Source organism: Moschus berezovskii, chromosome 11 (genome assembly GCF_049115385.1).
Source record: "Moschus berezovskii isolate FMDL1 chromosome 11, NW_MosBer_1.0, whole genome shotgun sequence".
Lineage (NCBI taxonomy): Eukaryota > Metazoa > Chordata > Mammalia > Artiodactyla > Moschidae > Moschus > Moschus berezovskii.
In genome coordinates this window covers 1172253-1197414 of record NC_142470.1, presented here as the reverse complement: position 1 = coordinate 1197414, position 25162 = coordinate 1172253, and the positions used below count along the sequence as shown (strand labels likewise).

The window sequence follows — 25162 nt, the reverse complement described above, 5'->3', positions numbered from 1 at the left end:
CCTGGGGACTGATCCCAGGAGACCCTGAACCCGTACAGTGAGGGGCCTGACTGATCCCAGGAGACCCTGAACCCGTACAGTGAGGGGCCTGACTGATCCCAGGAGACCCTGAACCCGTACAGTGAGGAGCCTGACTGGGGGAACTAAACGCCAAGGTCGGCACCTCTTACAACAGGAGAGTTTCAATAAAAACAGTGTCCTTCTTCCAATGATGACCTAACAGCATGCAGGAGACAGAGCTTCCTAAAAGTCAGAGTATGAACGTGTGCGTATGTGCACTGTGCAGCCACACACGTGAGCCTGTGTGCATGTGATGGGTGTGTGTGCGTGTGTGTCTGTGTGCACAAGCCTGCGTGTATATGCAGGTATCCGAAGGTTGGTGGCTTCGAACAAGAAGTGAAGAAAGCCTCTCCCTTTCCAGAATTTGCTTGTTACCCGTCACATCTTGGGCTTCTGATGTCCACAGGAATCTGTAATTCACACCCCTCCAGGCCTTCAGTAGTTCTTATTTGTTAAGTTTAGCCATTAAATTGGCAAACGGGTTAGGAAACCTCAGCATGGAAATAGCCACCCTGGGTGTTATCTCCAAGCTGGAAACCATAAAAGAAACTTGACAGGTTTGGCTACACAAATTAAAAACTCAAGCATCACCAACAAAACAAACCAAAAGCTAAACCCAAAGTTAAAAGAAAAATGACAAACTGAAGAGTAAGCGTGATATGACGGACACGAGCTCAGCCCTGAATGAGAAAAGCTCTGAGCAAGAGAGACACGTGCCCCACAGAGCAATATTTAAAGCGCACACAGAACACACGCGGGCAGCCTTCCAACGGCCAACAACAAATAAGGAAGGAGATTAGACTCCAAGTGGAAAGGCTCGTTCTACCTGTGAGAGTGCCAGAGAGGAACGGGGGACACGAGCCAGCCCAGGGGTCAGACGGTGCTCAGCTGGCCTTTCTGGAGGGCACTGTGGCCAAAGTACACCCCAGTCCTTGGCCTGGCAGTGTCTCTTCTAGGAATTTACCCTTAGGAAAACTGAGCCGGCTTCCAGGGACACATCAGCAAAGATGTTCACCACCGCACTAGTTAAAAACTGTGAAAAAACCATGCCAAATTATGGAGTCCCTAGCTCTGGCTCATTAGATACCTTTTCCCAAACTTTCGGTAATAAAGAAGGATTACTCTCAAAATGGGAAGACAGTGTTTATTAAACAATTTACTGAAGGATTAATTCAATGTTTTCGTGGGTTTCTTGACACTTGGCCACAAATTCCCCAGGCAGATAAGAAACAGCCCGCTTCTCATCCCTGTAGGAATAAAGCCTCTGATTTGTTTTCTCCTGTCCAATTTCTGGCACTTTCTAGACAGGAAATAAAACCCCAGCTCACCCCGAGAGAGGTCGAGGTTGGGGCCCCGGAGGCTGGCTCCGGGGCAGAGGCGCAGTGTCTGTCTTCCTCTCGATGTGCCCCTCGCACGGGTCAGGGTCTGCCCCACCGGCCCCAGGCCCCTGAGGGGCAGTGGGACACCCAGGCCGTCAGTGAAGATCCCTGAGCTGTTAGAAAAATCACACAAACCCGGGCCACACAGTCAGTGAGGACCAGAGACCACCCGCCTTAGTGCGGGGGAGGGGTGGTCCTCGAAGATACTGCTCCCTCCCCCTACCCAAAGTGGCCAAAGACAGCTGTGTCTTAACACACTTCCTCCTGCAGGGACGCCCATGCAGCCAGGCCCAGGGTACCACCGCCTCCACTGGCCTCCCCAAGGCCAGCCAGGCGCACGCTCAGGTGCTCAGAGACCCTGAGCGACAGAGGGGAGCCCTGCCTCGCCCTCTGCTGCCCTGGCCCTGGGCCTCACCGCACAGCAGGCTTGAACCCTGCTACCCGACTTCCCTGCAGCAGGAGTCTTGCCCCTGGGGGGCTGCTTATCCATCCGGGGCCCCTGTTCCTTCTCCCCAAAGTGGAGGTGAAGCAGGAGGCGCAGACACAGCCGCATTTGGCAAAGGCAGCTGGAGGCCTGGGCAGCTTTCCTAGAGAGAAGGCTGGACACGCAGCCCAGAGCTCGGGGTACGGTAGGGGCGCGGGGGGCGGGTGAGGGGACGCAGAGGGGCCAGCGGCTTCCAGGGGGCCAGACTGGAGCTCTGTGCAGACTCAAAGAACCCCCTCCGCCAGCCCAGAGGAGGAGTGGGGCAGGGTGCTAGGCACACGGTGCCGGGTCGGGCAGGAGTTTCCGGTTACGGGACTGACGACCACAGGAACAGCACCAGCCCCAAGGCAGCCCACCTGCGCGCCCGGCGGGGGCCCACACCCTCCCGGCCTGAACCTCCCACCCGGGACCGCGGAGGCGGGGCAGTGTCTTGCCAACCCAGGCAACCGACTCGGCGCCCAGCAGTTGGGGGCCCCCGGGGAGAGGGGCCCCGCAGCGCCGGAGGGTCCCGCCTCCGGCCGGGGGCGCACAGGGCTCAGACCTCAAGCCGACTGCTCGCTCCGAGCGCCCCGGCCGGAGGCGGGAGGTGGGGCGTCTCCGGAGGCGCGGGCCGCCTCCAGGCGGGGCCGGCGCGGGGCGCGGGCGCGGGGGCGGCGCGCGGCTCCTGCGGCTCCTCCGCGGCGCGGCCGGCAGGTGGGCGCGCGCTCGCCGGGCGGGGGTCCGGCCGGGCCGCGCGCCTCCCCCGGAACTCGGCCGTGCCATTCCCATGATGCCCAGCCACCGGGCACGGCTTCCGGAGCGCGGCCGCCGCCGCCCCGCCGCCGCCGGTAGGTCCGGGGATGGGGCTCCGGGGCCGCCCCGCCCTGCGCGCCCCGCGCCCGCAGCCGCCCCCCGGCCCGGGACCCCGCCGCCTCCCGGGACCGACGCGGGCGAGGCCGGGCGGCCGGCGCAGGGCCGGGCGGCCGGCGGGGGCCGGGCCGGAGGGCGGGCGCGCAGGCCGCAGCGCGGCGCCAGGCCGCCGGGGAAGGGGCGCCGCGGGCGGCGTGGACTCGGCCAGGCGCCGGCTAGTCACCCGACCGGCGGGCCGGGGTCGCGGCCCCAGAGGCAGCTCCCGGCCCGGGCCCCCGCCAGCGCGCGCCCGCGTTCCTCGAAGCCGGCCGGGCGCGGGGCCCAGGTGAGGCCAGGTGAGGGCCGGCGGCGGGGCGGCCCCGCGCTCAGCCCTCCCGCAGAGATCGCGCCCCGCGTCCCGCGCCGCGCAGCCTCCGGGAGGGTCCCCCCGGCGTCCCGGCCAGCCCCTCGCCCCCACACCCACGGAGCCCAGAATATAAAGCCGGGGCGCAGCCCAGCCCCTCCCTGCTGGAGGACCCGGTCGCTGCTCTGGGCGCAGGGATGCCTCCTGGCCGAGGCCGCGCTGGGGGTGAGCGCCGCCGGGCCGGGAGCAAAGGGCGGGCAGGGCCAGCCGCGGGTCTCGCCTTGCCTGCGGCCCTCCAGACACAGCGGCCCTGCAGCTTTGCTTGGAGCCGTCCTTGCTGTGTTGTCAAGCCTCGCCTTCTGGCAAGCCCGGCTGAAATTCCAGCCCACGCCCACTTCAGGCCGGCAATCTGGAGAGGCCCTCCTGGGCTTTGTACCCTGACCCTCAGCTCCCTACCCTAGGGGACCAGCCGGGGGTGCACAGCATTGTGGGGAACCCACCAGAGCTGTGCTGGGCATCCGTGCAGGGAGCCAGGCTTGTCCCGGGATAAACATTAGTGAGATTCTGCCCTCCTGGAGACAGGAGGGGTCTGTCTAGACAGAGAGGCCTGGGCCCCCCCCGCCACCCTCCCCACACGGTTCAGACTCCAGCACCACCCAGTTTTGGGGCCCCACAGTCACCCTCCAGACTTGGTTCCTGGGCTCTTGGGCTGCAGGCTAGCAGTCTGACAAAGTGGGGGCCCCCTGGCTTCAGCCCGCAGTCCCCCAAAGTACAGTTGAGGGGAGTTTTCCAGAATGATTCATCTTATGTAGACCATTGTTTTAAAGCCACAAGCCAAGCTGTCATTGGAGACACCCTATGAATTTTTAACCTCATTCTTGGGCTAGATAATCTGACAGTTCAGAAAACCACTCCCTGGGAGTCCGGGCTCAAGACAGTCATTTAGAAGCAGTGGCCACGGTCAAGGTGAGGAGTAGGGAGACGCGTTTTTCCCTCCTGCGCTCTCTGTTGCCTGGAGTAGAAGTCACTGCAGCCTGGTTCACTGGGATCCATCCCCAGGCCACTTCTTCAGATGGCACTGCTGTTCAGCAAGTTAACCTTTCTGATCTAGACTCTGGAGGAGGCCTATGGGAATGTCTTGTATGCTGTGTTATTTCGCCAGGGCAGCACAGCCCAGTGGAAGAGCCCTCCCCCTCAGCATTGCTGGCCCCCACTGTCCTTAGCGGGGACTCTCCTTGGAGGGTGGTGCTGTGGGAAAGACCACCAGCTGTCGTGGGGGCTCCATCTGAGGACTTTGAAGTGGCTTCTCCCGTCCCCAGCCATGCATGTCCTGGTACACCAGACCAATGGCTCAGGGGAGTTGGAACTATTAATTGTTGTGGTTAACTGTATTTGGCCTCAGGGTAAGTTCTTCCAGAATTGAATTTTGAGCCCTTAAATTAATGCACTTTCTTTCCCCCAAAATATTTACCAGCTATAGTTTCAGCCTCTGAATTAAGTCTCTGATTCTCTTTAATCCTGACAGTGAAAAGTCTGTTTAAAAAGTGGGCCCAAGATGGTACAGAGAACACGCAGGGAGATGAAGAGCCAGTCCTTGAACCGTTCTGCAAACGTTACACTGAACCTGGACTTGAAGAGAATCGCAGGTAATTGCAGCAGATTCTTTGGCGCTGCAGTTTCACTTTCTGAGCACAAATAGCAAAAGGCTTCCTTCTGAACTGGCCACATGCGCTACTCTTGCCTGGAAAATCCCGTGGATGGAGGAGCCTGGTGGGCTGCAGTCCGTGGGGTCGCTAAGGGTCGGACACGAATGAGCGACTTCACTTTCACTTTTCACTTTCACACATTGGAGAAGGAAATGGCAACCCACTCCAGTGTTCTTGCCTGGAGAATCCCAGGGACGGGGGAGCCTGGTGGGCTGCCGTCTATGGGGTCACACAGAGTCGGAAACGACTGAGGTGACTTAGCAGCAGCTGGTTAATTGCTGGTCACACCTGTTTGGGCACGTCTGTGCCTAGGTGGCCAGGCCAGGCTTTCTTGGAAAGGACTGTGGTGTGTAAACACAGGATTCTGTGCTCATCAGGAAGGAAGCTCCTCCAGGAGAAGGATCTGCAGGGAAGCAAAGCAAACACCCAGGCCACTTCCGGCCAACCCCACCCCCAGGTTCCCAGGCAGCGACAGCCTCGCCCGGCACCCTTTGGGGTTGGAACTCAATTTCCCTGCTTCCAGGAGTGCTGCCAAGCTCTCCTCTTGACTCTCTGTTGCTTTGCGTGCCAGTTTGTGGAGGGTCGAGAGAGGTCGGAGAGACATGTTCGGAATTGATAGTGGTGTATTTTGCATCTAATCCGCTGTGTGCAACCTGCGCTGTGTCCCCTCCGTGGCGGTGGTCCCAGACCTCTAGTGTAAAGGCCTCTGGGAGCAAGCCCTCACTGTGTTCCCAAGGGCAGCGCAGCGGTTCTGCCAGCCCAGCCACGTTTGGACTGAGATGGAGAAAGCGGAGAAGCCACACAGCGTGAGAAAGGGCATGTGACTGTTTGGGGCAGTGTCTGTGCTAATTGCATGCAAATAGTCATACGGTCCCCTGAGCTCATCTGGCAAATACACGTTCAACCTTTTCCAGTAAAGAGGCTTTTGTGTAAATAACTCTTCAAAGGTGTTTAGCTGCTCACATCACGTAACTTCTCTTTTCAGGAGCTGCTAGTTCATGTCAAGAGCCAACCGATTGGTGATGTGTCACTGAGCCTGACCCCCACAAGTCGACCCTTCCACCCGCCCAGAGGCTTTGCGTCTTTGTCGCGTCGCCCCCTCTTGACGACTTCGGAAAGTAAACCACGCCTCTGCCCCTTCGCCGGAGAAGATGGACAGAGGGATGACAGAGAAAGGACACCCGTGTCGACTTCCACGAGCTCGGCCCCGGGGGCTCGGAAGCATTTTCTCATGAGTCTCCTCAGCCACACACCCTGTACAGCCCAGGAAGCTGAGGCCCGGGGGCCTGTGGCTCCTGCGCGACCTGACCCGGGGCGCCTGCCCGGCATGCCCCCCCACAGGATGTGAAGCGGGCAGAGAAGCAAAGCCCGCCTCTGCGCCCCGCCCGCTAGGATGTTTCTCATGAGCGCACCTCCTGTGCTGGCCCTGCGGTGCACATGGGAGGCCTTCGGTCCGCCCGGGAGCTGTAGGTTTCCCAGATGCTTCTCGGAGCCCAAAGAGGGTATCTCGAGAGCGGCGGCGAGCGCCCAGGTGCAGATGGCCATCAGCAGGCTTCAGGGCGACGGGGCAGCCCTGGGCATGAGCAGCGAGCATGCCTGGCCAGGAAGCCAGAGGGCGGAGAGGGGCCGGGGCACCCGGCCGGCCGCCAGCCCTGCCTTTGTGGCTTGTGGTCTTGCCGCGGGTCTTGACCGCAAGCGGGAGGAGGAGGAGGCCTCCCGCCTTGGGCGCCTGGTGCCGGGTTCGGACAGCGACGACTCGGTGGACCGCGACATCGAGGACGCCATCCAGGAGTTCCTGAGGGCCAGGAGCGCGGCCGCCCCGCTGCCCGCAGCCGGGGACGTGGCCCGTCGCTCCGGGCCAGAGCCACCTTTGCGCAGCGCCCCAACCGCCCCGTGTCCCCCGGACCCTGCAGCTGGCCCCGGCCGTGTCCAGGGCTCCGCCTCGCCACTCAGCATAAGCAGCGACGACTCCTTCGAACAGAGCATCCAGGCGGAGATTGAACAGTTCCTGAGTGAAAAGAGGCTGCACGAGACCCAGAAAGCTGACCTCTCTGCCGACAGAAAGGTGGACCCCAGCGACAGCGTGGCCACAGCGACCTGCAGGCCTGGCAGAGAGCCACCGCTGAAGGCACCGCAGCAGGGCCTGCTGGGCGCCGGCAAGGAGTTTGTCTTCCGGAAGCTGCCCAGGTCCACGAAGGCCAGTGCCCTGCCCAGAGGCCTCAGATGCAAGGTCGCCGCTGAGCCGGTTGCTGCTGCCGCCACGGGGCCCCCTGCAGAGGCCGCGCCAGGAAAAGGTGGGGTCCGCAGGGGTGCGGGCTCTGCGCGGAAGGGCAGGCGGCCGAGGAGCGCAGCCCTGGTGCACGAGGAGCCCGACTCAAGCAGCGACGACGGCATTGAGGAGGCCATCCGGCTGTACCAGCGGGAGCGGCGGAAGGAGGCCGCGGGCCAGCAGGGGCCCCCACTCGTGGAGGAGAAGGGGCCCGTGGCCCCTGCTCATGGCCTGAGGGGCGCTTGGCCCGAGGCCCACAGCAAAACCCCCAGCAAGAAGAAGCCAGTGGCCCCCAAGGCAATGGACCTCGGCCCGGGCAGCCCAGACCCTGAGCACCCACCTAGGACCCCCAGGGAAACCACAGCTCCCGTGCCTCCGGGGAGCGCGGCTGCTGGGAGCCCGGGCATGGACAGGTCCCCACGCCGGGCAGACACATCTGCCGAGCTGATGTGCGCCGAGGCCATCCTGGACATCTCCAAGACCATCCTGCCAGCCCCCGTGGACGGTGGGGAAAGGCCCCTACCCACCAGCCCACTGCACAAGAGCCTCGACGGGCCTCCCCGCCCTGACGGCGACAGCAGCGCAGTGGACAGTGACGACAGCATTGAGCGGGAGATCCGGACGTTCCTGGCCCTGAAGGCGCAGTCGGGGGGCCCGCCGCCCCGCACAGAGACCTGGGCCCAGCCCGCCCACAGTCCATCGCTGCTGCCCATTCTGAGCTCCCCGGGCTCCGGAACTCCAGACCCATCCCTGGGCTGCAGGAGGAGGCGCAGCAGGATGCTCTGCACGCCCAGGCGGCCCAGAGACACGGCCGAGACGCAGGACACCCAGCACACCGAGCACGGCCAGGGCCGAGCCCCCGAAGCCCCCAGAAGGGAGAGCGAGAGCCACAGCCAGCCTCTCCCCTCCAAGACAGGCGGGCCGGGCGATGAGCTCGGGGCCCCAGACCCGCCGGGAGCCGCACCACCAGGCCCCGGGCAGACAGCCGAGGGGAGGCGCGGGGACGCGCAGGCGAGCTCCGAGGAGAAGAGCAGCTCGCTGGACAGTGACGAGGACCTGGATATGGCCATCAAGGACCTGCTGCGCTCCAAGCGGCGGCTCCGGAAGCGGTGCAGGGACCCCCGGGCCAGCTGCAAGAAGAGGGTCCGCTTCAGCACCACGGAGACACAGTTCCTGGACAAACTGGAGGGCTTCCAGAAGGACTGGAGAGACCGAAGCCCCCACCTGCTTAAAAGCTGTCTCTCCAAGTCCAGAAGGGACAGCAGGGAGAGCCCGGGGAGACCCCTGCATGTCCCCTGCTGGGAAACAGCAAGGGCAAAGGCGGAAGGCTCAGGGCCAGAGGACGCGCCCTCAGGCCCCTCAGGACCCTGGCCCCAGGGCAGGGCCGTCCCTGGGGGCCTGTTCTCCAGGGAGTCAGAAGCCCGCGGGCCTCCCGGTGCCTCTGAAAGCCCCAGCTCCCTGTCTGATGACAGCAGCTCTGTAGACAGTGACGACAGCATTGAGCTAGAGATCAGGAAGTTTTTGGCCGAAAAGGCGAAGGAGTCTGTGAGCGGATCAGAAATTCCAGGAGGGGGCCCGGCCGCCCTGGGAACGCCAGCCAGGGCCAGGCTGGAGCTCCTGGGCCGGAAAGCATCGCCCCCCAGCCCAGCCGCCCAGCCAGGCGTGTGCACGCGGAGCCAGAGGGTCAGGGGGGGCCCGCCGCCGGGGGCCAAGGGGCCCTGGGGGCCGGGAAGAGCCCTCGCTCCGGGCAGGGGGAGCAGCCCACACCCTGAGCAGCCCTGCCCCCCAGCCGCCCTGGCCCGGTGCGAGCTGGCACCACCCAGGAGCACCAGCGGGCCTGCCCCTGCCAAAGGGGCGCCAGCTCCCAGGAGGAACGTCTGTGCCCCCAGAGACCCGAGCCCCAGGGGGCCCGAGGGGGTCACAGGGGAGGGCACATTTGGCCAGCTCCCAAGCCGCACAGAGGCTGGCGCCCGGGCAGAGGGCCGAGGCTCGCTGGCACGGACCCCAGGCTCGGAGCAGGACGGGGCGCCCCGGGCCAGTCTCGCCCTGCCCTGGCCCAACCTCGCCTCCCAGAGCCGGCTGCAGAGCACCTGGGTACTGGGCCCGGAAGGCAGGGACACGGCTGCGTGGAGAGGGGACCTTGGCGGCCAGAGGGAGAAGGGGTCGGGGGGCCAGGCCCGGGGCCCACCCAGCCTCGCTGTGGACCCCCGGAGGGGCCTGCCCTTCGCCAGCTTCTCGCCACTGCTCTCCACGCAGCTGTTCCATTTCGGGAAGAGCGTGCCCTGGGGCACCAAGCAGGCCGGCCTCTTCAGCCCTGGCCTGGGTCTACAACTGCAGGGCCCATCCTTCTCGGCCTTCCGGGAGGCCCAGGCCACCCGTGGACCCGTGTTCGGAAGCCCGCGCCTGCTGGTGAAGGAAGGGGGCCGCTGGCCTTGCAGGAAGCCCCAGGCAGGGCTCGGCCTGTCTGACAGGAGGGGCTCGGGGCCGGAAGAGGGCGTCCTGGACCTGCGGTTCGGGCACAGGGGCCTGGACAGAGACGAGGAGGAGCCGGAGGCCTTGGGCAGCGATGCCAGTGAGCTCAGCGACACGTCGGTGGAGGAGGGTGGCGGGCCCACGACCCAGGGCCCCGTGCTGCAGCTGTGAGCTCCGCGTGCGTGCGTGCTCCGCGGCCCCGCTCCTCATGGGCCGGGGCCCTGGAGGTCCCTGTGCAGCCTGTACATTTGTAACTAACGTGAAACCGTGCTTTTATTTAACAGATGTGTCCTAGTAAATATGAGTTTTGTAGCCTTTTTTGTAAATTATTTAAAGTGCTGTAGAAACTATTTTCGGCGAACGCCGCTGTTAGACCCTGCTGGCCGTTCCTCACGGAGGCTTTCCGTGGTCTCCGCACGAGTCTTGGATCAGCGGACGTTCGGTTCCACGCGTCCCTGCGCTCAGGGCTGACCGCTGGTGGGCACGGCCTGCCGCGGCCACAGTGCCAGCCTCAGGAAGGCAGCAGCCAGAGCCCTGCCCGAGACTCATCAGACACCCCAGCAGTCCCTGTCAGGGCGCAGCTGGGCAGCACTTCTCACTCATGTGAAAGAGCCCCTGCCTCCCCCGCAGAGGCCCGATGGGGTCCTCGAGCGGAAAAGCGTTTCAAAGCACAAAGGCCAGCGAGCAAACCAGCCACCCGGGGCGCACACCGAGGCCCCCAGTGAGACCGCTGGCCAGCTGTTCACACCCGGAGCCTCTGTTGTTCAGTGTCCAGGCCTCCTCAGTTCCGACACGAGTCCACCAGCTCAGTAAACCCCTTTTTATGCAGAAGCTGCCGTCCTTCACATTTAATCACAGCTCCAGATGGTCTCAGGCAGCCCGTGTGTTTCCTGTCGTCCTCACCGGTGCCCGCGGAGCGGCTGGTGCCCGGAGTCCTGAGAGCCGAGCCCCGTGCCCGCTGCGGGCTGGGCGGGTTGGCGGTGGCCCCGGCAGCGGGCCAGAATGCCCATCCTCCCCTCTTCTCAGTGTGTCTGCCTAACGATGCTGCGCACGGCAGGGAGGAGCCTGGCGCCCTGTGCCTTCTGCTTCACAGCTGCCGCGGGGCCCACAGCCGAGCACGGACGTTCACACACCACTGTCCAGCCAACTTTCCCGGCCACCCCGAGTGTCAGCTCATCAATGCAGCTGCGGTGGGCCTGGGGCGAGGTTTCAGTCGCAGCTGAAGCTGGTCGTGACTCTGACCTGCAAGTGGATTTTCACAGGTCGTGCCCCCGCCCTGGGTCTCAGCGGGAACACCCACTGGGGACGCCTGCAGCACCCACAGTGTCGGGTCAGACGCTGTGATGAGCAGCCCTGTGGACCCCGTGACACCCTGGTGCCTGCATGGCGTACATCTGATGTTTCCGTTGGCAAATATTCATTCACTTAAGTGCTTCCCAGGAAAACAGCTCATTAATCCGTGCTTTAAGTTGTATTTAATTTTAAAGGAGTGCTTTTAACACTTGACAACAAAAATCAGCTTGTTTTGTATATATGAACTGGGTTTTTTTAATGCTAATAAATCAAGCACTGCTCACACCTCAGTTGATGTGGTCTGTCCTCTGTCGAGTGGCCTTTGCAGGATGTTGACGTGAGGACCCGGCGTCTGGGACCTGCCGGGCTTCCACCCTTGCCATCGAGGACTGAGCCGTGGGGACCTCTCTGCTCCTGGTCCCATCGCCGCCCCCCAGACCCTTCCCACCTTCCTCTCCCCCAGCCTCCCCATCTCTATTCTGGCTGCTTCCTGGGCAGTGCAGGCCACGCCTGGTTTTCACGAACTGGACATAACCGTAATAGCGTGGGCCCATCCCTGGATTGCCCACAAGCCAGGCTGCATAAAAGCTTTTGTTTTCCCACCCATTCCCCCCAACACGTGGTCAACTCTGGCGCACCCTGGGGCCAAGGTGGGAGGTCCCCTGCAGCCTGACTGCAAAGGGGACTGGAGCGGCACTTGCCTGGTGGAATCCATCTGCCAGTGCACGGGACACGGGTTTGATCCCGTGTGCCTAGAGCCCGTGCCTCCCATTGAAAGAAACCACGGAGATGGGAAGCCCACGCGCCACAGCTAGAGGAAGCCCGCACACAGCAACGCGGGCCCAGCACGGCCAAAACTAGTCAATTTCTTTCAAACAGGGAGCTGCAGTGGGGGCGGCGGGAGCACCGCTGGGGAGTGACGACTTCACCTGCAGCCCCAGTCCAGCGCCTCCGCTGGTCCCAGCCCCACCTCGCATCCGTGGGTCACAGCACTCCGGGTGGCCGATGCACCCCCACCCTTAGGAATAGGCTGGGGAGGGCGTGTGGCCAGAGCAAGCCGCAAGTACCGAGAGCTGCAGAGGAGGGCTTCACTGGTGTCCCAGGGCTCACGAATACACCTGCCAGTGCGGGGGACACAGGTCCACTCCCCAGTCTGGGGGATCCCGCCTGTCACGGAGCAACTAAACCCGGATTCCACAGCTGCTGAGCCTGAGCTCTGGAGTCCGGGAACCGCAACTACTGAAGCCCGAGCGCCCTAGAGCCTGTGCTCAGCAACAGAAGCCGCGCACGGCAAGGGGAGCGTGGCCCCCGCTCCCTGCAACTGGAGAAAAGCCTGCACAGCAGCGAAGGCCAGGCACAGCCAGAGAGAAATGATTTATAAAAGGGGGAGGGGGGCCTACAGGTAAGTCCGACCCAAAGGGCCCCTCTCGCTTCCCAGTGAAGGACGGTCTCTGCATGCTGGGGCCACAGGTTCACTCCCCTTATCGCAAAGAAGCGGGAGAGACCCAATTGTGGAGGTGTGCGCGCTCTGGGTTTCTGCAGGAGCCACCCCATGTCAGAAGGCCTAGAGAGCAGGAATCGGGTGGGAGGGGGAGCGCCCTGGGGGTGAGCGTCTGATGCTCACCACCGCGTGTCCACACAGAGGACAGGGTCTTCCTCGAGAGACGTCGCTCCTAACTTGTTGCTCAGAATCCAAGTTGCCAGCAGGTTTTTCCGAGCTGAGACGCACGCGCAGAGCCTGGGAACGCAGGCGCTAAGTGTAGATATCCTTCTTAATTACTGTTGTTATCTGGGCTCTGAGGGGCCTCCCTTGCTGCGCACAGGCTTCTCTGGTGGCGGCCAGCGGGCTCTCCTCTGGGTCGCAGCGCTTGGGACCCTCCCTGCGGTCGCCTCTCCCGCCGTGTAGCCGGGCTCCAGGCGCGCCGGCTCAGTCACTGCGGTCCCGGCCTTAGATGCTCCGTGGCGTGTGGGATCCTCCTGAACCAGGGATCCAACCCTATGCCCTGCACTGGCAGGCAGATTCCTAACCACTAGACTGCCAGGGATGCCCCGATACTCAGTTAAATACCAGCACTTTATCTGCTCATATAAAAAGTACTGCCACCTTGATCCCACCCCTTCCTCAAAATTAACTTTAGGGCTGGTGTAGACGGGAAGAAACAGCAACAAATCCCACCCTCGCTGTCTGCGGACCACCTCCAGGTCAGTACCAAGCAAGTCTGCCAGGGAGGGAAACACATTATTTGTATTTTGGATCTTTGAGATCTCTGGTGTTTTGTGTGTTGGACAGAGGGATTTGTCTTCCCAACGTCAACATATTTTACTATGTATTTGAAACCACTCATTCTAATTGTAAATAAAAGATGAAATATTGCTGAAGAAAAACAGGGACACAAATGAAATCACACTTCTGTAGTAAGAAGTTCCTGGTTTTAGGCCGACTCAGCAGCTAGATTAAGCGATGAGCAAAGTGTTGTCCAACTGTTGACGTTTCATTTAAGAGTGGAGCAGCGAGGCCGGATACAGCATTTCGCGGGTGGAGACAGGGTTTCTCTATGGCCGTGCAGTTAATGTAATAATCAGTGGAAACTGGTGTTTGTTGCCCTACGTGTTTCGATCGCCTTTCCCACAATTGCTCTGATTGGATTTAAGATTTTGAAAGACCTCAGCACAACGATCAGAAGAGTGGTGGGTGTAATTTTCTTCCCATTTTTCAACCAACCATTCTGTGTGCTGATACCCCGGACAGAAAGCACGGTCTTGTGCCAGAAAATTAGCCTGTCAATCCAAGCTCTTTTTCTTTCCCTCAGCATATAAAGATTGCAGAACGGTCCGTGGTCGCAGTCGCACACAACTGAGTGCAAGGATAAACTTCACGATAACCAGCGGAGTTCCTGCGTGGCTCCTGCAAACACTAGGAAGTCAGGGCAGGCCTATGGGGTCCGGCGCTGATGACCTTGTCCCTCCAGGACCAAGGCGGGGGCCCAGGGCCTGCGACAGGGCAGCCCCTCTGGGCCCTAATTCCCCGTCCAGAGGGAGGTGGCGTGAGACCTGCTGCAGGCACGAGCATCGGGTGAGGTGACGCCGCCGAAGCCCTGTGAAAACCGTGAGACAGCAGACGGTGGGGACACGTGGCTGACGGGCAGGTCGCAGGGGCCCAGGCCCCAGGAGGGCGGGAGGACTGGGAGCCTGAGCCGGAGGTGGTGGGTGACTTCTCAGGAGACGGGTACGCGCACGATACACAAGATTTCTGTCGTTCGCCTGTCCAGACGTTTATTCACTGTACAGTCTAACTTCCCAGTAACTCATTAGCGACTGGCACAGAAATACTGGTGACCGGCTATGAGGAGTAACGAAAGCACTTCACTGCCTGATTCTGTTGCTGGAACCAACTTGCTGAAGCTCACCGGCGCACTTGGCACCTGCTGTGTTTGTGGACGTCGGCTCGACTTACTGGCCCAGCCTGGGCCCTGACCGTTGCACGCTGTCCCACCCCACAGTGCACTGCTCACGGTCAAGGCTGCAGACAGTCCCGGGGCCTGACGGCCGTGTCCACCCTGAGGACTCAGCGTTTCTGGCCAGCACAGAGGAAGCGATGCTTGAGTTTCAAAACTGGACTGATAATGTGTTTTTTATCCCCCCTTTTGTATTTCAACAGAGGTACAATGCAGAAGCATTCTGAGTATTTTGCTATTTTTAGTGACAAGCTGTGAAAAATGCATTTTCAGTTTGATGCCTGGAGTCTGTGCTGGTTTTCCAGCAAAGGAGGATATGGCTTATCAGCAGATCCTGGCTCCAGCCTCAGCTTTCTATCATCTTCTATTAAAGGGACTGATTTTTCTCTAGAAACCATTTCTATTGCAAACAGAACCTTAAGAATGTTGCTGAAATGTTTCCTTTTGCTTCACAAAGTTTTTAATGAACAGATAACCGGTCACAGTATTTCATTTCCTCCCAAATTCATACGTGAGTAAAAACTCTCTTTGGATTTTTATCCACCTCAGTAAACAAGCAGCATCAATGGTCTCGAACCGTTTTGTCTCTCCAGTCCCAACACCTCCCAGGTTTCCTGCAGTGAGTGGTCGTAAGGGAAGCAGGATGGATGTTTGGATCATACATCCTGTCAGAAAAAATGGTTTTATGTTTAGTTCTGTGGCTGCTTCGGGCCTTAGCTCTGGCGGGGTTGTTTGCAGACTCTAGCTGTGATGCGTGGGCTCCAGGGTTGGGGCTCACTGGACAGAACCCGAGTCCCCTGCACTGCAAGGCAGATTCTTAACCACTGGGCCACCAGGGAAGCCCCCGAAAATGCTGACTGAGGATGATCTAAATCACAGTAAATGTTGATTGAGAAGTTACTGCACAGAGTTAGGAATCCACCTCACGTAGTTACTGCTCAGAGGCTCAGTCGTGTCCGACTCTTTGCAGCCCCATGGCCCATAGCCCGCCAGGCTCCCCTGTCCGTGGGGTTTCTCCTCCTGCAGATCTTCTTGACGCAGGGATCAGACCCGCGTCTCTCACACCTTCCGCGTTGGCGGGACTTTTACCACCAACCCCACCTGGGAAGCCCCGTGTGGCTATAACCCCCAGCGGTCGTCCGTGGACGATCACCAAGCAGGGAGCCCCCTCGCACACATCGCCCCTCAGCAACAAGCGGCACTCGCCAGCCTTCTTTCTGCCTCCACCTGGGCCTTGCTCATGGCCAAGGAGTGCTCAGAGTCAGGGAATGCTCAGGGTCCAGTGAGTGCTCAGGGTCACTCCGAGCCTGGCCTGGCCTCTCCCGGTCCTGCCTGGAGCCGTCCCCGCTCCAGGGTGCCCCTGCTCCCTCACCCAGCTCTCGTCCATACCCCAGGCAGGGGAGCCAACCCTCCCCCCGCAGCCCAGCAAGCTACTTGAGAACAGAAAACCCCCACAATCTGTCATGAGAATAAAAACAAAGATGCATCCAGATAAAGACGCAGGCGGAGCTCTCCAGGCATTCCCAGCATCCAGGCCGAGCTCGGGGTCTCCAGACGCCCAGCACCCTGCGCCTGGGTTACGGACGAGTCAGGAACTGAGGCCGTGGCAAGATTTTAATGGGAAGTCAAGCCACCAGCTCCTTCTCATCTCAGGTGTAAAACAGAGAAAGCAGAGCATCGCCACCCCATTTGCCTGCTTATCTAGAGAGGAAAGGTGTTTTCAGGAAAAGGGGCAAAGTGCGTCCCTCTATGACTGGGAAACCATCAGGGACTAGGGCAGACAGCCGTCCAGAGGGGCCAGAGGCCCCTCAGTCACAGATGGACGGCCTGCAGACCCTGTAGCTGGGGTGGAAGTTGAGCCGGTCGTAGGAGGTGATGTAGTTGTCAGGGCCCGTCACGATGCTCTTCTCCACGTAGACGTTGAGAGTGTTGTTCTGGAACATTCCACCTGCTGCAACTTGTCTGGAAAACTTATACGAATTTGGATAAAACACCTTCTGGAAGCGAGAAGGGGACACTGGGGTTAGTGACACGTGGTAACACTCGAGCAATCAGTCATCAGGCACTTTTGGAAGAAAAATAAGGATTCATGAGAAAATGCTGTTCCTAAAACTAGAAAACAGAGAGGCCAAGGGGCGGGTTTGCAGAATGGTCTCGTTTGCCCTTGGACTTCCCTGGTGACTCGGTCGGTAAAGAATCTACCTGCGATGAAGGAGACCCAAGTTCAACCCCTGGGTTGGGAAGACCCCCTGGAGGAGGAAATGGTGACTCACTCCAGGGTTCTTGCCTGGAGAAGAATCCCACAGACAGAGGAGCCTGGCGGGCTGCAGTCCATGGGGTCACAGAGTCGGACACGACTGAGCGACTACACCAGCACCGCCCGGTTTACGCCTAATGCCGGGGAGTCACGACAAACGGTGCCTCCCTCCACCGTGACGTGGGCTGTGACACCCGGGCGAGGCACTGCCATCCCAGGTCTGGTTACAGGGGGTCAGGCCCGAAGCCGCTCCCAGCTCTGCTTCTGCCGATCACGCAACTACGGCAAGTCACTGACCCTCTCTGAACCTGAGCTTTCTGTGGAAAAGAAGTGGTGTGAGCAGGTTTCGCCTTGACAGGGAATCAGATTCTTTTGCAGAACCTTAGAACCATTGTGAGGGCCCCACCCACCCACCGAGGGGGCTCGGGAGCGGCTGCCCTCGCAGGGCGGGGTTGCCCTGAGGACACAGGGGAGGCCGCAGGTGTGTGCGGGCACCCAGGGCTGGCGGTCATTTCAGCAACCCAGCATCGCCAGGTGACCTGGGGGTATCCGACGGAAGGGGCCTGGACCGCTGTGGGACAGGTGACCTATTCTAGAGTACCCCTGTGTCAGGAAGGTCACCTGATACTCTGTCTCCTCGACAGGAAGCAAATGCAAAGGAAAATGGCCTTCGGTGTATTCTGGAGGGTTTTTTAGCTCTGTTTTTGTCTGGTGTGTGTGTGTGTGTGTGTGTGTGTTTTGGTGTTTGGTGTTTTGCTTTGCTGGTTTTCGGAGCTTTATGGGCCATGCTGCGCAGCTTGCCGGATCTTAGTTCCTTGACCAGGGATTGAACTTTTGACCCCGGCAATGGCAGCATGGAGTCCTAACCACTAGGCCTCCAGGGTATTCCCAGTGCATTTCTCTCTCAGGGGGGCAGTTCCCACTCGCCTCCCTGCAGCACGCACGCAGCTGCCAAGGTGTGTGTCTCACAGCGCAGCGCGCGCAGAATGGCTGAGCCGGTGTGGGTGGGTTCTCGTTAACCACGCCAGGACCACGCATTCGGGGCCACTTTTCCAGCTGTACGTTCTGGGTCGCAACAGATGAATAAGGAGTGACCTGTCTCCACCATCACAACGTCAGGAAGAACAGTTGCCTTCGGTGCATATTTTAAAGAGCAAAACATGCATTTTTATTTTCTGTTCCTACACGGGAAGGAAACAGTCCTGCTCGATGAGTCCAGCGGCCACACTCAGGTCAAGAAACTGGAAACCAGGCTCCAGATAAAGCAGGTCGACAATCAGCAGGAAAAGCTCCTTCTAAACTTGCCTCGCAAGAACCCCGTGCTTCACGTCCCACTGCCTCTGCCTCTAAGACCAGTAAATGGCCTTTTCACGAAAGCAAAACATCTGGGCCTGTGTTAGTAAGCATGGTGGTCTTCTGCATGGAAATACCTGGCCCCTTGGCTTTGGGAGCATGACCTTTAGTGCTCTGGAGACTTTCTAGGTGAACAATCTTTTTGTTAAGAGCTGTACGCCCTCACGCAAAACAAGTAAAGAAGCGATTGCCCAGCTCTTTTAAAATGAGGAATATCTGAGGGCTCAGTGGTAGAGAATCTGCCTGCCAGTGCAGGAGACATGGGTTTGCTCTCTGGTCCAGAAAGACCCCACACACCTCAGAGCAACTGAGCCCATGATACACAACTACTGAGCATGTGTCTAGAGCCCGGGGCCGCAACTGCTGAAGCCTGTGCGCCTAGGGCCTGTGCTCCGCATGGAGAGGGGCCACCACCGTGAGAAGCCCCCGCACCGCCACAAACAGCAGCCCCCGCTCGCCCCCACCAGAGAAAAGCCCGTGCAGCAGAAAGGGTCCAGCACAGTCTAAGTCAAATAAACAAACCACGGTTCCTTTTAAAAAATTAAGGGTCCGCTGTTTGGGGTCCCCACAGGTGGCTCACGCCAGCCCGCCGGCCCTTCTCCTAGACGCAGAAAGGCCGTCAGAGGGCTTGAGGAGGCCCCCTGCCATGTGAAGTCTATCAAAAAGGGCTCAGGTTCCCCAAAGGTGCACAGACCCCGGTCCTTTTGGAACCTGAGCTTTCACCACCCAGTGCTGCCTCTTAGGGTCACAGGGTAATATCTCAGAAAATAAGGTATTACTCCAAAATGAAAACAGGTTTTCATTTATTTGCCTCAAAACCTACTGCCTACAAGAGTTGGCTCGTCATACGAGTGAATGAAGCCAGTCCTTTGGGATGTTGTAAACCATTCTACAGGCTTCCCCAGTGGCTCAGCTGGTAAAGAAGCTGCCAAGCAATGCAGGAGACACAAAAGACCCGGGTTGGATCTCTGGGTTGGAAAGATCCCCTGGAGGAGGAAATGACAACCCGCTACAGCATATTCTTGCAAGCAAAATTCCAAGAACAGAAGAGCCTGGCAGGCTACAGTCAATGGGATCCCAAAAAGTTGGACACAACTGAGCAAGCACATACATGCAAACAAGCCTACCATGCCCCTTTTCCAACCTCTAAAAATTGTTTGCTAAATTCATTCATTATTTCTACCCTGTCCTGTTCCAAAAAGATTTGAAGGGACCCCTTTCCATTTGCGATGCTGGAACTCCGGGCGCGCACACACACACACTGCACACACCACACACACCCACGCACCCCCTCCAGCGCCTTTCCTTGCTTCTTCCTTACCGGCATCTCGTGCACAGTGGGGGCTCTGCTACCATAAGCTTGGTTACTGGTCCTGTACACTGAGGGGGGCTCCTTGGTCCTGGCAGATGAAAAGAACGCTTTATCTTCCACTCGTTTGTTCTAAGTCTGCCCAAGCCACAGCTTTACCGTATTAGGCTGACAGAGCTTTGTAGGCGCACAATGCAGCCATGAACCTGGGCTCCTGTGGGGTGCGGGGCTGGCCTTCCTGGCAGGTTCATTCAACCTCCCTTGACCCCTCTGCTGACCTCTGCTAAAGCCCTAAAGAACTCACAGGTGGAAAGTGCTGGCCTTCAGCCCCAGCAAGACCTGGGCCCATGCTGTCATTTCCTGGGTGGGTGTATAAGCTGGGATCTGTGACTCAGCCTCCAGACCCGGGGGCCGGCGGGGGACGGGGAATGCGGCGCCCCTCCACTTCTGAGCGTCCAGGAGAAAATGTTCCCGCCCTGCTATCAGCTGGTGGTACAGCAGTGCAACCGAGGCGCTGTGGGCTGTGTGCTCGACACCCCAGCTCTGCCTCATACTAACTGTGGGCAAGAGCGTGTCTTTCTACCTCCCAGCTTCTTTTCCCAGCTGGAAGATGATGCTAACAGAGCCGATCCCGCGGGCTTGTAGAGGAACTAAGTGGGGGTCAGGAAAGGCACGCAACCTGCGTCTTAGAGCCCGCCGGGCGCGCGCCCCTGGGCAACCCGGCGATGGACGCGACGCCCGCGCACCTCCAGCAGACCGGCCCTCGCCTCTCAGACAGGCCAGCGGACTGGTGTGGCCGCGATCGGCCCGCGCGCCGACTTGCCCGGGGCACGCCCCGCCCGCCGCCCGCCGCGGCCCCGCCTGCACCTCCCGGCTCGGGTGACGGGGAACCGCTGACCCCGCTTTAGACGCGGGGCCGCGTTGGGGCCTGTGGGCTGAGCCGAGCGCAGGCCCAGTGGGCACCTGGCTGCCCGCCGGACCAGGAGCTGCGGTCTTTCCTCCTCGCGCGCAGGGCGGGGCCTGAGCGGACTCCCGGGGCTCACCCGTAGCCCCGAAGCCAGGCCGGGTTGTCGAACCTGGCCGGCAGGTCCTCGCTCACGCGGTAGTAGTCGCTGGTTCTCTGCGGCGGGGGCCCGGCCTCGGGCTCCGCTGGCCGCACGCACGCTCGGGGGTGCTCCTCCGACATCGCGCCTCGGCCGCCCGCGCTCTGGGGGCGCAGAGGGGGAGGCGCGGCGTCCGGTCTCCAAGCGACCGCCCGGCCGCCGGTGCGCGCGCGCGGTCCTTAAAGGCGCCGCGACCCCCGGGCGCGCCCCCCACGGCCCGCCGGCGGCGGAGCTCCGAGTTCCAGAGGCTCCCGCGGCGAGCCCCGGGGCTGCGAGAATCAGGGGCCGCTCGCTGGGGCCGCGGCGCGGACGCCCGCCACGCCTCCCCAGACGCGGCGCGGGGCGCGGGGCTCGGGGCGCCGAAGCCCGCGGCCCGGTTCATCAGCGGCGCTCGCTGCTCCGAGCGCGCTGTGCCGCGGGGACGCCGCGCCGGGACCTCCCGCCCCGCCTGCGCACTCGCCGGAAGGCTGGGTGTGCGGCCGGACCGCACGCGGGACTAACCGCTGGGGCCGCTCCGAGCCACGCGCTGCTGCGAGGCCTGGCCGGGCGGGACCCCCGGACACCGGCCCCGCGCAGGGACCGGCCGAGGACGCCGGGACGGGGCGCGGGGCGGCGGGACGGCCCCCAGGCCCCGCGCCGACCGGACCACGGGCCGCCGCCGCCACGCCCTCCCTGCGGCGCCGCCCGGGCGGGCCTGCGGTGCGGCTCCCGAGGACCCGGCGCGGCGGCGCAGCGGCTCCTCCGGGCCTGCGGGCGGCGCTGCGGCGGGGGCGGCGGGGGCGGCGGGAGGAGGAGCCGCTCGTGCGGCCGCGCCCCGGCGTGCGTGCGTGCGTGCGTGCGTCCCGCCGTCCGCCGTCCGCCGTCCGCGCCGGGACCCGCGCCGGCGCCATGGTGCTGCCGCGGCTGCTGGGCGCGGGTAAGGGGCCCCTCCGGGCGGGCGGCGGGCGGCGGGCGGCGGGCGGCGGGCGGGGAGCGCGCCCTGAGTCCGCTGTCCGCGCAGGTGTCCGGGCCGCGCCGAGAGGCAGGACGGTGGGGAGCGCCGCGGCCGCCGCCCGCGAGCACGAGCGCGACGGCGGTAAGGGGGCCCCGGCCCGGGGGTCGGGCGCCCGGGCTTCGTGCGGGCCGGGAGGGCGCGGGAGGGCGCGGGCCGGGAGGGAGCGGGAGGGCGCGGGCCGGGGACGCGGGAGGGCGCGGGAGGGCGCGGGCCGGGAGGGCGCGGGGAGGGCGCGGGAGGGCGCGGGCCGGGAGGGAGCGCCGCGCGCGCCGCCAAGGCCCCGAGTCCCGCCGCCCGCCGAGCGGGCCGAGGCCGGGCGGCCGCGATCGGCTGCCTCGAGGGCGTTTCTGCGGCGGCGGCGGGACCGCGGGGGCCGCAGACACCAGCCCGCCTCCGCTTCGCCGAGCGCGGGCCTGGCGGGTTTACCCGGCGGCGGAGCCGCGGTCAGACGCGGTCTGCCTCCCCCGCGCCTCCGCAGAAGGGCCCCCAGCGTGCGCCGCCGCCCCGCGCAGGCCCCGGGCTCTGGGGGCGCCGCCACCCAGGGCCTGCACGCTCTCCACCTCCCCGCCCAGATCTCAGCGCCCGGATCCTGAGCGAGCCCCTCAAGCACTCCGACTTCTTCAACGTCAAGGAGCTGTTTTCCGTGCGAAGCCTCTTCAACGCCCGGGTACATCTGGGCCACAAAGCCGGCTGTCGGCACAGGTGAGCGGCGCCACTGCTGGCTGTGGGTTGTCCAGGGCGCTCGGGGTCCCTGCCTTGAGGTCCGGGCCCCTCTTTTCAGTTTGTTTTCGGGGAGTATACCCCGCCTTTCCTTCGTGTGGGATGGTGGAGCCCCCGGCAGGCACGGGTGCTTATTCTCAGAATCAGTTTACTTTTCCCCGCCAAGCCCACCGTTGGGCTCATGGTCCTCGCCAGGGGCAGGCCGGCTGGTCCTGTAAGCCGGCGATGGACGGGGGCTGGCAAGGCCACCCTCCTCGAGGGATGTCCCAAGGGCAGGCAAAGGGGTGGTGACTGGCCGTCCTTTCAGGTGGCCGTTGTGAGGCCCGGATTGAGAGTGGACTGGGGGGCCGGGAGGTGGGGGTGGCTGCAAAAGTTTAGGGAAGGAGGAGGCCGCACTGCTTGGGCAGAGCCGCAGCAGTGGCTGGGCCTGGGGTGATCAGGGGTGAGCCGAGCAGAGCGGCTGTCTGCGTTCTTCACATTAGAAATTTAGGTCCTCAGCGGGGTGACACTTTGATCCCCCCAGTGCAGTTTCACACAGGCGCCTTCGGAGGAAGCATTCTGGACCGGGGCACCACACCAGGGCCTTCAGAGGATGTGTGGGGCAGAAGGGCGGGGGAGGCCCTGGGCAGGAGCCCAGGTGGTCAGCATCCCAGAGTCTGGGGGAGGAGGAGGGGCTGGGAAGTGAGAGGGCGCGCTGCTGGGCATTCTTCCCAGAAGTCTCCCGCCCTGAGGGCAGCTGGGCCTGTGGGGCCTTGGGCGGCATCTCTGTGGGGGGTGGGCAGAATCCAGACGGCAGTGAGCAGGAACGTGAACGGGGTGGGAGAAGTCGGAACACAAGGGGACAGTCTGGCACCCAGGCCCACAGTTCTGGGCCGCAGGGTTCCCTCCGAGGCCTGGCTGGTTCCTGCTCCAGCCGGCACCCCTACCCTGCTGGTCCCCCGGCCCTGGGTGGTCTCCGTGGTAAAGCCATAATAACGAGGGTGGCCACCAGACAGGCAGCCCTGGGCGGGACACTGGACATCACATGTGAGCGTCTAGACGTCCGTGTGGGGTACTTTCTGTTAGGGTTGCCACGTGACAAGGTGTAGGTTCAGAGGGTAGAGTTCTCTTGCCTGAGAGGTGAACACGGCCTGCAGCCCAGCCTGCTTTGTTGGTCCAGCCTCCTGACTGCCCCAGTGGTCACTCCTGGGGCGGGGTCCTCATGGGGAAGGCTACAGACAGTACCGGCCCCGGGGTGGGGAGCGGGACGAGCAAGGGCGGGTAGAAGTGGCCACGGGCGGCTCACGCTGGCTCTGTGTCTGACAGGTTCATGGAGCCGTACATCTTCGGGAGCCGCCTGGGCCAGGACATCATTGACCTGGAGCAGACAGCCACGCACCTGCAGCTCGCCCTGAACTTCACGGCCCACGTGGCTTTCCGTGGGGGCGTCATCCTGTTTGTGAGCCGCGCCCGGCAGTTCTCGCACCTGATCGAGAGCATGGCCCGGAGCTGTGGAGAGTACGCCCACACGCGCTACTTCAAGGGCGGCCTGCTGACCAACGCGCCGCTCCTGCTGGGCCCCCAGGTTCGCCTGCCAGACCTCATCGTCTTCCTGCACACGCTCAACAACGTCTTTGAGCCCCACGTGGCCGTGAGGGACGCGGCCAAGATGAACATCCCCACCGTGGGCATCGTGGACACCAACTGCAACCCCTGCCTCATCACCTACCCCGTCCCGGGCAACGACGACTCGCCCCCGGCCGTGCAGCTCTTCTGCCGGCTCTTCCAGACGGCGGTCACCCGGGCCAAGGAGAAGCGCCGGCAGCTCGAGGCCCTGCACCGGCTGCAGGGCACCCTGGGCCCCCACCCGGCCGACCCCGCTACCCCGGGAGCTCCCTCCCCAGGAGCGCAGGCTGGGCTGGGCGTGGGCCACTCCCCCTGATCCGCCCGACCTCCTCCCCGAGAAGGAGCAGCCTGTCCCGACCTGGGAGCGCCTTGCCCCACCAACGTCCAGAGCACCTCCAGGCCTTCCAGGCTTTGGGCCCCTGCTGCCAGGAACTGCACTCAGCAGTGGCCCACCTGGGGGCTCACCCAGCAAGGGGCTTGTCCGAAAAGGACCCCTCGTAAAACACCGTGTCCCTGGAGCGTGAAGCCCTCGCATCCACCTTGAGATGAGTCCTTTGTGTTAGGAGCGTTCACACAGCAGGTCGACTCCTCTCATGACCTGGGTCGGGCTGCTGTCCGGTCACCTGGTTTTAGGGGCTGTTTCGTAACATGAGGTTGTGGGGTGAGCGGTTCAGAGGATCCCATCTGGGCTGGGCCAGGCTGAGCAAAGCAGACAGCACGGTTGCAACAGAAATAAAACTTGGATCCGGGCAGGGTGGGGCCCAGACCCCTGGTCCTGCGTCTGTTCTGTGTGATCTCTCTCCATCAGCGCCCACAGGGCATGTGAGACCCACCCCCGCCCCCAGGTCTCTGAGCTTTGGGTGGACCAGCACCTTGTGGCCGTGGGCTCAGCGGGGCAGTAGAGGCCTGGTGACCACCCCCCTCCCTGGACGGGCCTCCTCTGCGTGGGCAGGGGAGGGAGCCCCCTGTTCACAGGCATCTCTCAATGCTCCTCATCACGGGACCCCTGTGGGCAGCACTTGTGTTCCTGGCCGGAGTGTGGGGCTCTCAGGACCCCGCCTCAAGGCTACCAAGTTACCTGATGCCCCAGGAACCTGTCTGCTGCCCGGGGTCTGGTGGGGTCGGGACAAGATGGCCTTTGTGTGGACGGACACACACCCACCCAGGAACCACAGCAGCGTGCAGGGTCAGGGAGGCTCTCTGGGGCCCCTCTGTCTCGGGAGGTGCACAGTGGGGGTCCCGGTGTTTCTGGAAGGGTCTCCTGTGGGGAAGGTGAGGGAGTCGAGTGGCAGGCGCTGCTGTAATTTGGGAGCGTGAGGTGGAGACATTCGGAGACCGGCAGACTCAGGCACCCTCACGGGCTTTCCCACCGCAGAGCGCCTCCCTCTGCAGGTACACGTTCCCAAGCCCATTGGTGGAGCTCTGCACGGCGGTCCCTATGCATCCAGGGATGCCAGCATGGGCGGCTGAGGTCCTCGGGGTCAGTGCAGTGTGAGGCTGCTCATTGGCCA

The 25162-nt window shown here is 62.4% G+C and overlaps 3 protein-coding genes across 10 annotated transcripts; 2 read left to right on the top strand and 1 right to left on the bottom strand.

The window, feature by feature from the left end:
• Positions 1-2572: 2572 nt before the first annotated feature.
• On the top strand, positions 2573-11145 carry PPP1R26 (protein phosphatase 1 regulatory subunit 26). Its single transcript, XM_055400531.2, has 3 exons — positions 2573-2750; positions 4641-4761; positions 5807-11145. Exon 3 carries the CDS (start codon positions 6215-6217, stop codon positions 9731-9733), a length of 3519 nt encoding a protein of 1172 aa, XP_055256506.2. The 5' UTR covers positions 2573-2750; positions 4641-4761; positions 5807-6214; the 3' UTR covers positions 9734-11145.
• Positions 11146-14111: 2966 nt separating this feature from the next.
• PIERCE1 (piercer of microtubule wall 1) lies at positions 14112-21222 on the bottom strand. Of its 8 annotated transcripts, none has more exons than XM_055400312.2 (3): positions 20834-21222; positions 19242-19320; positions 14112-16304 (listed from the first exon to the last, which is right to left on the bottom strand). In XM_055400312.2, the coding sequence occupies exons 1-3, from the start codon at positions 21220-21222 to the stop codon at positions 16119-16121; spliced, it is 654 nt and encodes a 217-aa protein (XP_055256287.1). In that variant the 3' UTR covers positions 14112-16118. The 8 variants fall into 8 exon arrangements, with proteins under 8 accessions (XP_055256287.1, XP_088697130.1, XP_055256286.1 ...); XM_088841004.1 differs by having other exon boundaries at positions 14112-16261; positions 20273-20975; XM_055400311.2 differs by having other exon boundaries at positions 15907-16307.
• Positions 21113-24424, top strand: MRPS2 (mitochondrial ribosomal protein S2). The gene is made up of 4 exons (XM_055400310.2): positions 21113-21248; positions 21333-21407; positions 21899-22028; positions 23352-24424. The coding sequence occupies exons 1-4, from the start codon at positions 21221-21223 to the stop codon at positions 23965-23967; spliced, it is 849 nt and encodes a 282-aa protein (XP_055256285.1). The 5' UTR covers positions 21113-21220; the 3' UTR covers positions 23968-24424.
• Positions 24425-25162: the final 738 nt, after the last annotated feature.

What these genes read in the sequence shown, in the direction of transcription:
- MRPS2 (XM_055400310.2), top strand. Translation starts at nt 21,221, where the DNA reads ATGGTGCTGCCGCGGCTGCTGGGCGCGG. An exon ending in GCCGCGGCTGCTGGGCGCGG is followed by an intron (nt 21,249 to 21,332) that starts GTAAGGGGCCCC and finishes CTGTCCGCGCAG; the next exon opens with GTGTCCGGGCCGCGCCGAGA. An exon ending in CGAGCACGAGCGCGACGGCG is followed by an intron (nt 21,408 to 21,898) that starts GTAAGGGGGCCC and finishes CTCCCCGCCCAG; the next exon opens with ATCTCAGCGCCCGGATCCTG.
- PIERCE1 (XM_055400311.2), bottom strand. Translation starts at nt 21,222, where the DNA reads ATGGCGCCGGCGCGGGTCCCGGCGCGGACGGCGGACGGCGGACGGCGG. An exon ending in GGCTCGGAGCGGCCCCAGCG is followed by an intron (nt 19,321 to 20,833) that starts GTTAGTCCCGCG and finishes TTCATCTGCCAG; the next exon opens with GACCAAGGAGCCCCCCTCAG. An exon ending in CCACTGTGCACGAGATGCCG is followed by an intron (nt 16,308 to 19,241) that starts GTAAGGAAGAAG and finishes TCTCGCTTCCAG; the next exon opens with AAGGTGTTTTATCCAAATTC.
- PPP1R26 (XM_055400531.2), top strand. Translation starts at nt 6,215, where the DNA reads ATGTTTCTCATGAGCGCACCTCCTGTGCTGGCCCTGCGGTGCACATGG.